This window comes from Desmodus rotundus, chromosome 1 (genome assembly GCF_022682495.2).
Source record: "Desmodus rotundus isolate HL8 chromosome 1, HLdesRot8A.1, whole genome shotgun sequence".
In the NCBI taxonomy this organism is placed as follows: domain Eukaryota; kingdom Metazoa; phylum Chordata; class Mammalia; order Chiroptera; family Phyllostomidae; genus Desmodus; species Desmodus rotundus.
Window position 1 is genome coordinate 51,435,962 of NC_071387.1, and position 13,279 is coordinate 51,449,240.

At 43.2% G+C, this 13,279-nt stretch overlaps 1 protein-coding gene and 1 long non-coding RNA gene across 7 annotated transcripts in view; one reads left to right on the forward strand and one right to left on the reverse strand.

The window, feature by feature from the left end:
- The window catches only part of LOC123479184 (uncharacterized), a 217,626-nt gene that overhangs the window by 94,874 nt on the left and 109,473 nt on the right, over positions 1-13,279 (reverse strand). The gene's annotated exons all lie outside the window — the stretch shown is intronic.
- Positions 1-13,279, forward strand: part of VLDLR (very low density lipoprotein receptor) — a 31,318-nt gene that overhangs the window by 10,922 nt on the left and 7,117 nt on the right. For all 3 annotated transcript variants that reach the window (XM_024555068.3, XM_024555072.3, XM_045191074.2), the window contains exons 2-13: positions 887-1,006; positions 4,861-4,983; positions 6,371-6,493; positions 8,163-8,534; positions 8,637-8,759; positions 8,845-8,967; positions 9,415-9,534; positions 9,639-9,764; positions 10,259-10,430; positions 11,031-11,249; positions 12,123-12,241; positions 12,808-12,947. In XM_024555068.3, coding sequence (XP_024410836.1) covers positions 887-1,006; positions 4,861-4,983; positions 6,371-6,493; positions 8,163-8,534; positions 8,637-8,759; positions 8,845-8,967; positions 9,415-9,534; positions 9,639-9,764; positions 10,259-10,430; positions 11,031-11,249; positions 12,123-12,241; positions 12,808-12,947 — 1,880 coding nt within the window. The remainder of the gene's footprint in view (positions 1-886; positions 1,007-4,860; positions 4,984-6,370; positions 6,494-8,162; positions 8,535-8,636; positions 8,760-8,844; positions 8,968-9,414; positions 9,535-9,638; positions 9,765-10,258; positions 10,431-11,030; positions 11,250-12,122; positions 12,242-12,807; positions 12,948-13,279) is intronic.

The window sequence follows — 13,279 nt, forward strand, 5'->3', positions numbered from 1 at the left end:
GATTGTGTGAGTTAAATAACCATACATTGAGCATAGGAACACTGATGTTCAGAGACATAGAATCCAAATCTGTGGCTCTACCTTACTTTGCTCTTCTCCCATCACTAAATTAAAAATGATCTCCACTTGTCTCTTAACTGTACTTTCTTGATCCTTTTTATCTTATCTTGGAGCCGTTTTGTAAACATGTCTTTTTGCAATCAGACCTCAAGTTCTAAGATGAGGAACCGTGATATTAAACCTCTATGTCTCCCCTCTCCTTGCTGCCCCTTCTAAATCTCCTTCACTTTGCTTGTAACAGGAGCATTATTTGTGAATGATAGTATGGAACATGAACCAGAAATGCCATTAAAATGCTAGGATTTGGCTGTGTGATTGTAGCCACATGAGTGACTTTTAAACAAGTGCGAGAAATGAGTCTGGAGGCTGATGAAAATGCCCCCGTGTGCCCTGGGTAACCTAGGTTCCTTCTATCTGGCTCTGGCTGCGTTGGCCTGAGATCACTATTCCCGCCACCATGCCCAATTTTCAGGAATAAAGGGAAGGAAATGGATCCCCTGTCCCTTTGAGGATATTTCCTAGAAGTTGTATCTACCAATCCTGCTTACATTGCATTAGCCAGAATTTATTCCCATGGCTATTCTCACCTCGAGCGAGGCCGGGAAATCTAGTCTTATCTAGACGGTGTGTGTCCAGCTAAGAGCTCAATTACGGCCAGTCACAGCCCCAAGAGCCACCCAGCTCTGCCCCCTAGAATGTGTTAGCCTGCTGAGTCTGCAGCTGTCCCTTTTAGAGGACCCCTGTCCAAAGGTTTTGGGTAAACTTGCATCTCTAACTCATCGCCTTCCTATCCCAGGCTTAGCTAAGTATTCCCTCCTGATTTTAGGAAGAAAAGCCAAATGTGAACCTTCCCAATTCCAGTGCACAAACGGCCGCTGTATCACACTGTTGTGGAAATGTGATGGGGACGAAGACTGTGCTGATGGCAGTGACGAAAAGAACTGTGGTGAGTATAGAGTTTGACAGTCTCACTTGTCACCTCACTAGGACCCGTGCATTTTATTGACAAGTAATGATGTTATCTTAGTTTCTCCAAATGTGTCAAGATTTTGAAAATGGAATCTACGCCTAAGACTTCCTTTGAACGAGAGTCCAAAGATTTGGTCCTCCCTGGTCTAGAGAAATATAATTGAATGGTTGATGTGGGGTTACCGACTTGAGTACAGACAGGAGTTCTTCTCAAATGACAGGACCTGGTTCATCTCAGGCCAGGCACACATTTGGTGAATGAAGCTAGGAGAAGGGAAGGGAGTACTAGAAGTGGGGACAGAAGAAGACTACTACTTAGAACGGACTTTCTTTTCTTAAATTCTCAAATGGCTCTGATCCCCCCACCCCCACAAAAGAAAGCCATGAAGAGTAAAAAAAATCCCCTAAAGTTTCAGGGGGTTAATTAACCCCTGGCACAGAAACTGCAAGCCAGCACTGATCAAAGACCAGATGAGAATCCTTTTTTTAGTTCTCTGCCTACAATAGATGCTAATTCTAAAGCATTAGACAGGGTGGAAGACATCTCTCCCAAGATAATGGGGATATATCATCATACCCATTGATCAGTGTCTAGCAAAAGATCATCGTGGGAAATGCCTGTTTGTGCAGACTGTATAACCTCTGGTAGAGCCAGAATAGCTGAGAACTGCATGTTCTCCTGTAGGTACCTTGCATGAATGCTGGAGTTTGCTTTATGGCCCTTTCGTTCTATGTTGTAAAAATCCTGAAACAAAGTTGTGTGTGAATGCCGGTGAGAACACTGTCATTTGCCTTTGAAAGATGTTATGCAGAGCTGTCCACTCACTATACAAGCTAGAAACACAGAAGAGAATAGCTTAATGTAGATGTCATCACTGCCATCTTCTTACGCCATTACCATATTTTGACGTGTATGATGCACACCCATGGTGTAGTACTAGCCATGTATAATGCGCATCCCTACTTTTCCCTCAACAGTTTGGGGGGAAAATGTGCATTATACTTGGTAAAATATGGGTACCTGCTTCTTCAGGCACCATTACTAAAATGTTACCATATAAACATCATGGCCTGCTGTCCTATGCTTGAGCTCTCGGAGAAATACCATGGATGTTTTCAGCCCAGGTGAGCATTAGTAGCTCATTTGGAAGCATAGGAAGCCCCTTCTACGGTCTCAGGGAAGAAACTCCTCTCCCGTCTGAAGACAAAAGTAGTTCTGCTGTACAACCTTTTCCTTCATTTGCATTGTAACAGTGAGATTTTCATCTACCCTGTAAGACATGAAGTTTCGTGCTGTATCTGGGTTACCTAGGAAATATTCCCTCACTAAATGTCCCATTAGTAGGACCCCACTCTCGTCAACTGTTCTCTTGGTGTGGGTAGCAATCCTTCCTCTAGTCTAAGCTTATTGGTTTGGCAAAACCCCTTGTTGTTTCTTAGAAAATAATTATTCTCTTCATGTCTGGGAAGTCTTTTACCATCTGACTAACTCTGTAATGGTAAGTCAGCTAAAAGCTGACCCTGTGCTGAAAATTCGAAAGGGACCACTTCAAGTCAGGGGTTTCAACTAGGTATAACTCAGAGGGTCCTAAACGAGGGGGCCCCTCTGGTTTAGCCTCTGATATTGTAAAGAGGGGGAGACAGTGAGTAGAGTCAATTTCTGGTAGAAACTAGCCTGGGTCATCGTAGGGGTCATCATTGGCTTTTCCTAAAATAGTCTTTGCATAAATGACTTCTAGACATGTGGCAGGAGGGTTTGGAAGAGGCGAGGAGGAACATGTGTATACAATTGAGATCACAAAAGGGGAAAAATTAAATATTTCTTGACCAGACTTTGTCTCTGCGCCTCAGGTATGAAAACAGAGAAGGAAAGTGGCAGCATTGCTCCAGGAAGCTCTGAATGCTTATTTTGGGGTGTTCTGAAGGGAAAAGCTACATAATTACTTGAAACTTAGAACGCCACTTTCCTATTCTTCATGTCCAACATCTTGATATTGAATTTGGTTACAGTTTCAGCCAGGATCTTTCTTTCAAGTGTCAACTAGCATATTTAGTCAACTTCAGCTTGGAGTCCACAAGCCATGCGTTCCTCTTGGTCCCAGTAACTCATTCTTTTGTATTAGGCTGAGCCAATTCACCAGTAACTTAGATACCCTAAGCATGTGGCGGGTAGCTCTCTTCCCCTGTGGCACATCTACATTTCTGTACATCTCAAGGCCCACTTCACATAGTGTGCGGTTACCCTCCCGGTCTATGCTCAGAATGGAGAGAGATGAACTCAAGCAATGTGTCTGTCCCTATTTATCTTTTGCTCAAACACTTTGTAGTACAGCCCATCTTTCCTATTCCTGCCATATTTTATACTTTTAAAAATCATGTGGTTTCTTTACAACCCACTATTCCTTACTCCCTTTTTTACAACTTCTAAAGAATATCACAGGTTGAATTATAGTAACTGGCCCTGTAGAACCCCCCACCCTCAACTACATGCTCAAGAGAACATGGCCTTGGAGGTCATTTAAATGTTGACACTGGGGTTTCAGTATTTTAACGATTTTAGAAACGGGAGAATTGAAGAGCTAATGTGACCTTTCTTGTTTCCTTGGCTACACAATTCAAGGAGAGAAATAAGACTTTTCAGAACATCATAATTCACCATTCTGACTTCTAGAAATAGACTCCAGTCACTGTCTCCCCCTTTTATAGTATCACAGGCTCAACCAGAGGGGCCCCCTCATTTAGGATGCTCTAAACTCTGAGTTGTGCCCAGTTGAAACCCCTGACTTGAAGTGGTCCCTTTCAAATTTTCATCATATTGTCAGCTTTTAGCTGACTTGCCATTACAGAATATTTGTTAGAGAAGGAGGTTTTAAACTAGAAACTCAGATAGAATGTGTGCGTGCATGGATAAGGAAGAATATAGTCTGAGAAGAAAGAGCCTAGCATAGCCTATGTGGCTACTTTTTAAGACTCTTCTCAACCCTCTGACTTCCTCCTAGGTAGGGTGACCAAGTTTCCTGTTGACTTAGGACAGTTCTGGCTTTTGCTTATCCTCCTGGTACAATTAAGTGTCCCTTTCTACTGGGATTGTTCTAATCTGGACAAGTTGTATGGTCACCTACTTATAGGAGTAAAGGCCTGCCCAGGTAAGAATTAGTAGCAGAATTGACACCTTGCAGGCTCAGTTAACTCTAGCAGTCAGTCATGGATACTGTCCGCTTCCACAGCAGCTTCAGTCACTTTGAGCTGGTTGATGTCAGCCCACCCTGGATTCTAAACACGACCTGTCCTATACTTGCATTCAGGCTTCCTCTATTTCTTACTGGGTGGCCTCCCCTGCACCAATAGACCTGTAGTGGTGACAGTATTCAGTCCTGGGACTTCTCCCACCTCCACACTAAACCTATGTGTTGTTAAGATATGTCCCAGAGCGGTTATACTATGACCCAGTCATAGGATGGAATGTTTGGCTATTAAAGTTATAAAGATCTTGAATGAGTTGGACGAAATGCAGGAAGAGAATGAAACTATCACTTAGTCTCAACATTATATAAGAAACAAGATGTAAGCAATCCCTGGGTTGTAAGATAGTGGGAAACCTTTGTCTTACCACGTCTTCCGTATCCAGCAAGTCTTTCAAATGAGCACCTTTCTCCTCTGGGAAGGATGGGGATTTTTCTAAGGTGCTGCTGGAGATTGAAAGTTGTGTGCTTATTGACCCAGCTTTATTCTGCAAATTAAACATATCAAAATACAGTTTTACCCCCAATGGGAATATAGGGATCTTGGGAAAGTGGCTTCAGCTTTAACCCGGCCAACAAACTTTTGTAGTGAAGAAGACGTGTGCCGAGTCTGACTTCGTGTGCAGCAACGGCCAGTGTGTCCCCAGCCGATGGCAGTGCGATGGGGATCCTGACTGCGAAGATGGTTCTGATGAAAGCCCGGAACAGTGCCGTGAGTGCCACTTGCTCTGGACCTGAACCTTTCCAGGCTGTTCTGTGTCTCACAGCTCTAAGTGTTGTTCAATCCGATACTTGGTGTTAGTTTCCTCTGACTCCCTTAAAGTGTAGGCTAGCTGACTCCAGAGTCAGTCAAGTCATTAACAGTTGCCCAGTGCCCTTTAAAGAATGCTCTCCTTAGTCTAACAAGACTGACATTCTCTTGGGTAGCTTCATTATTGAATATTTAAGACTGAAGCCAGCAGATTTCATTAAGAACTCCTTGACTAGGTGCACAGATTTCCAGTGTTTGATAATGATGCATCTGAGCAGATGGTACTCTGGTCCTGGAAGCCAAGTCAAGATGTGAGGGTCCCTGGTAGGCCAAATACAAGCTTTTGGATGCACAGCTTCTTATGTTATAAAAAAAAAAAAAATCTACTTCCAAAGAGGTAAAGTAGCTAGAAGTGGGGTGAATAGTGATTTTGAACAAACTTGTAACCTTAAATTATTAAATTATGGAGCTTACGGCTTGTTCTTAAATAAGAAATTTCAGTTATTCAAATGTATCTCTGTGTTCTTAGGCTGATATTCAGGAAGGAGTCTATGAGATGATAGAGGAGGAGGATTTGGGCTTATTTGAATGTCAAGGTGAAGACAGACCTGGAGTTTATTTTCAGACAGAGGAGACCTGTTGATGAAGCACTGAGGGTGGAGTATTAATGAACAAATTTTTGGTCTGGAAAATGGTTACAAGAGAAAATCAATCAGAAAGGAAAATAAATGTGTGATACCAATTTCCTAGGCAAGAAGTGAGGGTCGTTGATAAGAATATTGGTCAAGGCAGGTGAACTACCACGGGTAAAGACAGGTTCCACAAAATTCAGCCCCAAGTTTTAGTAGAGGATGACCCTGTAAAGCCAAAACTTACGGGATGGTCCTATTTCACAAAATGTAAATCTAAAGGAGGATGCGAAGAAGGCCTGTAAAAGAATCTAGAAGGAAGACTTCATGGGTGTTAGGCCATCTGGCCTTTCATGAAGTTGGGATTAGATATCTGGGTGCGCCACTTGATAGCCAGCAGATAAATAACGGTCAAGGAGGAGGCCAGACAATAAGCCCAACTATGCCAAGTAAAACAAAAGCCAGAACTGAGCACAGCACAGAACCTTGAAGGAGAAACACGGTCAAGGCTCTCAGGTGTACTGCCAGGTAGCATAGGTTGGCATGGCTTCTAAGCAATGGAGCTGGCAAAGGATCTACCCAGACTTCAAGTAGTAAGTCGAATTTCATCAGTGTGCCAGGCCGCTGAGTTACAGGTGTACCACGTCCACGCAGCACAGGAGCAGCGACTTTGCACTGATGAGTCTGGAGGCTCTTTTGAGACTGTATATCATCAACAGATATGAGAACGTGCCGCACAAATGAAATCAGCTGTGGCGCCCATTCTACTCAGTGTATCCCAGAGTCCTGGAGATGTGATGGTGAAAATGACTGTGACAGTGGAGAAGATGAAGAAAACTGTGGTAAGAAGATCAGTGTTGAGTGGCTTATCCCAAAGACCCCTTTGCTCAAAGAAGGGTGGGCAGGGGAAGCTAACTTAAGCATGAAGATGCAGTTACGTTGACTCGCTTTTCAGTGACTTCACTATCTGCTCAGCTACTTGTCCTTCCTAACTGCCCTAAAAGTCTGAAAGAAGCTAATTGACCACTGCTTGCTTTGGTGTTTCCTCTAGACAAATAGAAATAAAAAAGGTAAGTCACTCAAGGCACGTGTGTTTAGACGTAGCTCGTGAAACACCAAGTGTGCGGGCTTTCGCCTCTGTCAGGACAATAATTCATGGGCCTTCCTCACTCGACACCAGAAAGGGAGCAGGGCCAGCAAACACATTCTTAGGTCTAAATTGGATCTTCTTGTTGAAGTAAATTACTTGAGTATCATACAAGCATTTCTTAGCCCCCAAACCAGATTCTATTTTAACCCTTCCAGAAATTCAACTGGCACAGAAGTATTAATTAGCATCCTGCTAGCAGATACCCGGAGAAAACTCTACCTAACCAGTGGTACCTTTGTCTTCTGTCACAGTAGCTACCTGTGAAAGCCAACTCTGTTTTCCTACCCTTTTGTGCTTCTGTTCTTGGAAAATGTGTAATAAATGCTACACGTTAAAGGTGAGGCCCTGGGAAAATCTCTAGGTTGAACAAACATTGTTTAGAGTGCTCTTTCAAGCTACCGCCCTTTTTATGGGGCCTCTATAACTCCAGCTTCCCAGGAGCACGTCCCTCCTGATGTGTACAAGTGAGCTGAGGATATTTGTAGTGAAACAAGTCTCGTGTGTAGAGACTACCTTCTGACGTCAGTGCCACTGCACCTAGTCCAATGAGTTTTGGTGTTTAATCCTAGAATTGAGCTTTATGTATTGGTAAGCCCTGGAGCTGCCAAGTGTTTCCCTCTTAAATCTAGACTTTGCTTCCCAAGAGAGTCGTAGTCTCTACCCTAATTACCTCCAAATTGTGACTTTAATTCATTTGGCCAGAATTTGAATCAAAGTACATATTGGCTTATCTTTGACTCTGACTAGCTTATCATTATTAGCATACCTGGCTGCTAGATTGTGATTCTAGCCCTCGAAATGTCTTTCTAAAACTTCTAAGTATTCAAGACCTGTTATTCCTGATCCTCATTGGAAGGATGTAAAGAGAAGGAGCTAAGTATCACAACAACATAAAGGCTTCTGTGTGATGATAGTGCCACGGTGCTCATTTTGAATATGTGTTTGCCCGAATACCTGATGCATGATAGTCTCAGCTAATGATACAGTCTGGTCTGATAAGCACTGTGTCCATTAAAAGATAACTCAGTCCTTGCCCTCCAGAATGAAATCCCCTGTTTAAGTTATTGATCACTTCCTATAAGAGTCTATTGTGGCTCTCGTTTCAAATTAATTTCTGTTCTTCAACTCTTTTCTTGGTCCTTTATTTCTGTTCTTATTCGAGTGTCCCTGCATCTTTTAAATGGTGAGACTGTTCCTAGTATTACAGGAACTTGAATATTGATATAATTGTACTTTAGCTTTTAAGTTAAGCTAGAAAATGAGGATTCACGATCAAAGATCTGCAGGTTAGATTTAGGGACAAATGTCTTACAAGGGCCAGTCCACATACACTTTCAACAGAGCATCCTCTCTCTCAATAGGCAACATGACATGTAGCTCCGATGAGTTCACCTGCTCCAGTGGCCGCTGCATCTCCCGGAATTTTGTATGCAATGGCCAGGACGACTGTAATGATGGCAGCGATGAGCTCAACTGTGCCCCACCGTCCTGTGGCACCCACGAGTTCCAGTGCAGCGCCTCCTCCTGCATCCCCATCAGCTGGGTGTGTGACGATGATGCGGACTGCTCAGACCAGTCTGATGAGTCCCTGGAGCAGTGTGGCCGCCAGCCAGCGATACACACCAAGTGCCCAGCCAGCGAGATCCAGTGTGGCTCCGGCGAGTGTATCCACAAGAAGTGGCGATGTGACGGAGATCCTGACTGCAAGGATGGCAGCGACGAGGTCAACTGTCGTAAGTAGCACCCTTATCACTAGGACATGTTCGATTCTCTTCCACATATCCACTGGGGACTGGCTGGCTGGCTCTGTTCCACAGTGTTCCCTGCCTTTGTAGCTTCTCGAACCTGCCGACCTGACCAGTTTGAGTGTGAGGATGGTAGCTGCATCCACGGCAGCAGGCAGTGTAACGGAATCCGAGACTGTGTCGATGGTTCTGATGAAGTCAACTGCAAAAACGGTAAGGGCCTCTTCTCAGGGTTTGTCAAGGGACCGCTCTGATCAGACCCACTCATAGAATCTCCCTTCTGTGTTTCTCTTTGTAGTCAATCACTGCTTGGGCCCTGGAAAGTTCAAGTGCAGAAGCGGGGAATGCATAGATATCACTAAAGTATGTAACCAGGAACAGGACTGCAGGGACTGGAGTGACGAGCCCATGAAAGAATGTCGTAAGTGAAAGGGTTGCTTAGGGACAGAGTTGGGAAGGTTAGCTTGATCTAGCATGGCTGATGCTGTTTGGGCCTCATACAATGTCTGATTAAACTACTTTTAATGAACGAAGTTCAATTGTTGGACTTACAAGTGAATTTTTATGACTTAAAAGTCCAACCAGTGACAAATTAGTTCATGATTTACCTCCTGAAAGGTAAATGATCAGTAATAGAGAAACTTGACCAAATCTTACTTAACCAACTGGCCGAGGAGATGGGGTCTATTATTCCCCCAGAACACTCTAAGATGCATATCTGTAAGACAAATTATTAGATCTTGGAGAAATCATAGCTTTGACTAGCCTGACTAGATGTTATCACAGATAGCCTAGATTTTAAATGTTAATAGGACAAACAGCAATTTGGAATAAGTTGTCACGTAACTCAATTACATTTTTATTTCAGATGTAAATGAATGCTTGGTTAATAATGGTGGATGTTCCCATATCTGCAGAGACCTAGTAATAGGCTACGAATGTGACTGTGCGGCAGGGTTTGAACTGATAGATAGGAAAACCTGCGGAGGTGAGTCAAAGAAGAGGACCTGAGCCCTGGGGGTGATGGGGAAGGACAGTATGTCTCTGTAAGTTATCTAGGAACAATGAGACTAATTCTGATTTCCCTCCTAGATATTGATGAATGCCAAAATCCGGGAATCTGCAGCCAAATTTGTATCAACTTAAAAGGCGGTTACAAGTGTGAATGTAGCCGTGGCTACCAGATGGACCTTGCCACTGGCGTGTGCAAGGCAGTAGGTAAATGCACTTGGCCTGGTGTTGCTCTGGTACCTTTATGAGTAAGTGCTGATGAAAGGTACAGCCAGTGACTACAATAGTCAAACTAAATATGGAATTAAAATAGCACTTGAGAGCGATGCTACTAATCTCATGGCGCAGTATAATAGGCTGAATAGAGATCATTTCCCCAGACTCCTGCCTTGGTCAATTCCTTTTGTACGTGATACCATGAGTACCTACCAGGTTTGTTTGCTTTCTGCCTCTGAAACCTGAGTGCAGTTCAAATAAGTAGCATTCATCACCAGCCTATGTTGAATGCTGAGACCTCAGAACTGCCTTCCTGAACAGTGGGAAGCACTTGCAGGTCCCAGGGGCACGGACTTGGGCAAGAGTGCTCCTGAGGTGCTCAGCAGTGGCTTCACTTTTTAAGTCTCCTCTGTTGAGAGGAGGTAACTTAGAAGGACCTTGCCTTCTTACAGCAAAACTAAATAAACGTGACTTGTATCTTGCAGGCAAAGAGCCAAGTCTGATCTTCACGAATCGAAGGGACATCAGGAAGATTGGCTTAGAGAGGAAAGAATATATCCAACTAGTTGAACAGCTGAGAAACACAGTGGCTCTCGATGCCGACATTGCTGCTCAGAAACTGTTCTGGGCTGATCTAAGCCAAAAGGCCATCTTCAGGTAACTCTCAGTTCCATTCTTGGTATCTTGGCCTAAGTCGCTGTCACTGCGCCTTTGGGAGGGTTGGGAGGAATTTCTCTTGTCTCAATCCAGCATCTTCATTAGCTGGAAATAGTAAATCTAAATACTGATTCTTTAACTTTTAAATTACTATCAGTATCTCATTAGAAATTAACACTTACCTATGAAGTAAAAGATGGCTACAGCTATAAGATTATAAAAGATGGCATCTTAATTTCTCCTATTTTCTCCCCTTTTTCTACAGTTAATTGAGAATTGTTTGTGGTTGCTATAATAAGAAATGGTAGTGCAGCTTTTTATTAATGGGAACTATAGAAACTCAGATGATGGCTACTGAAACTAATAGCTTCGCTTAGAAGTGTGTGGTTCTTGCCTATTAACTACACACAGCAACTAGATAACCTACATTATCGTTAATTTAGTCTCAGTAAGCAGCATGGCTAAATAATTTGAGTGGTGAGTGGTGTTACTAGAGTTCTTTCGGAACCAAGTTGTTGCCCATTTTGTAAGCAGAAAGTCCATTCTCCAGGCTCTGATGGTGTCAAACTCTTAAATTTCTTGTGACCTATTCTGTTTCAGTGCCTCAATTGATGACAAGGTTGGTAGACATGTTAAAATGATCGACAATGTCTATAATCCTGCAGCCATTGCTGTTGATTGGGTGTACAAGACCATCTACTGGACTGATGCGGCTTCTAAGACTATTTCAGTAGCTACCCTGGACGGAACCAAGAGGAAGTTCCTGTTTAACTCTGACTTGCGAGAGCCTGCCTCCATAGCTGTGGACCCCTTGTCCGGGTTCGTATTCTGTGTTTTCCACCACGTAGCCTTTTGGATGCTGTCTGCACAGGCCAGGAGCTTTCCTCATGTCTGAAGTAGAATTGAAATAGCCAGACATATCAGCTGCCCACAAGAAAGAATTGGCTGGGTCAAGATGTCACGGTGCCACAACTGTGCAGCCCCAGGGGGCCCCGCCCATAGGACAGCACTTCCCAGGGCAGTATGGCTGCTGCCTGACATTACGGGAACAACGTTTCCCATTTGATGTACAACAAAAGGTGTATCTGAACCCTTGTACTCACCCAGCTTCCACACAACTGATTTTTAATTTTGCCTGAGTGCTTTGTCAGGTTAGTTCTGGATGATCAAACCTAAGTGTTAGCATGAGTCATGAGGATTTTGGTAACCACGTTATCTCACAGCTTTCATCTAAATGTGCAAGTTGTCCCAAAGTCCAGTTGAAATCAACAGACCTCTCTGGAAACATTCCACTGAGAGGTTCCCTGAATTGCCACTAAGTAAAACACACACACACACCAGCTAAGGAAGCTAAGCCTTCGGTAATCAGAATGGGACCCGTGCAACCTGCTACCCCTACTATAAAACTTAACAGATAAGCATCTTCACTCCTCTGAAAGAACTGGCTTTTTGAAAACAAAATTGTATAACCTGTGACTTTTGACAGACTTAAATACATAATATAGTCAATGAGCTTGTAGAGAATCAGTGTTAACTTTCATTTACACAGAACACACTTTATAGACTGAAGTGTTACTATTTGTCATAATCAATCCCTAGAGTTTTCTGTTTGTATTCAAACACTTTTCCTAAGCTACATCTTTATTTTTTTTCTAAACTACTGAGGCTTATTTCTAATTTAATTCCTCCCAGATTTGTTTACTGGTCAGACTGGGGTGAACCAGCTAAAATAGAAAAGGCGGGCATGAATGGATTTGATAGGCGGCCACTGGTGACAGTGGATATCCAATGGCCTAACGGAATTACACTTGGTATGTACGTTCTTCCTACACCCACCGCCCTTATCTCCATAGTTAATTCTGGACTACAACAGACAACTCAATAGCAGTGATTTTGGATGAAAAAAGCTAAGCAATACAAACAGAATGGTGTATTTTAATTACCTACTCCTTAATTACTAGCTTTTATTTCCATTTGGGCCTAATATGTGCCACAAATTCAGTGAATCTCGGGCCTTGGGAATTGTAACCCTAAATCCTCCTAGCCCAGGTGCCTGAGCATCTCCTAAATTGCAGGCCTGTAACAGTTTTCTTCTGGTTCACAAGGGGAGAGCCACAAAATGCTAGCCTCTTTTAAAACTTCTATTATGGGAGTAACATTTCTCAAGTCAGTTACTTTGAGAATCTTAGGTACCCCTTTCGTCTCCCAAAATGAATGTATAGCTTCGGCATGCTGCTTCATAAGATTTGTGGGATCCCATTAAGGATCCCTGCTGGAGAAGGAACTGTGAAAGTTGAATATTAGATTCCTTACATATTTTAAACAGAAGCCAGAGCAATACCACCTTACTATACAATGAAATTCTTTTCCTGCCTAGACCTTATAAAGAGCCGTCTCTATTGGCTTGATTCCAAGTTGCACATGTTATCCAGTGTGGACTTGAATGGCCAAGATCGTAGGATAGTGCTAAAGTCTGTGGAGTTCCTAGCTCATCCTCTCGCACTAACGATATTTGAGGTAAGACACATGCCTCACATCTAAGTGCATACCTTTGAGTTTTGAGTTACTGTGGCACCCTGGGGAGAAAGTACAGGCATGCGGGAAGGAGGGAAGGGCAGAGGAGCATGCCTTGAGAAGCTGCTTTCACTTAAAACCTGGGGGCCAAGTTAGGTACTGATTCCTTATAGCACTTTAAAAAAACTGAACTTGCTTCTCTTACAGTTTGACATCCAGTATCATAGACCAGCCCTAAATAAACTTGGTCCACTAAATTGCCAGTAAATAATTATGACCTTCGTTAGATGGTGACTTGTGTTAATCCTACATGTACGTGCTAATTTGGGGGTTCT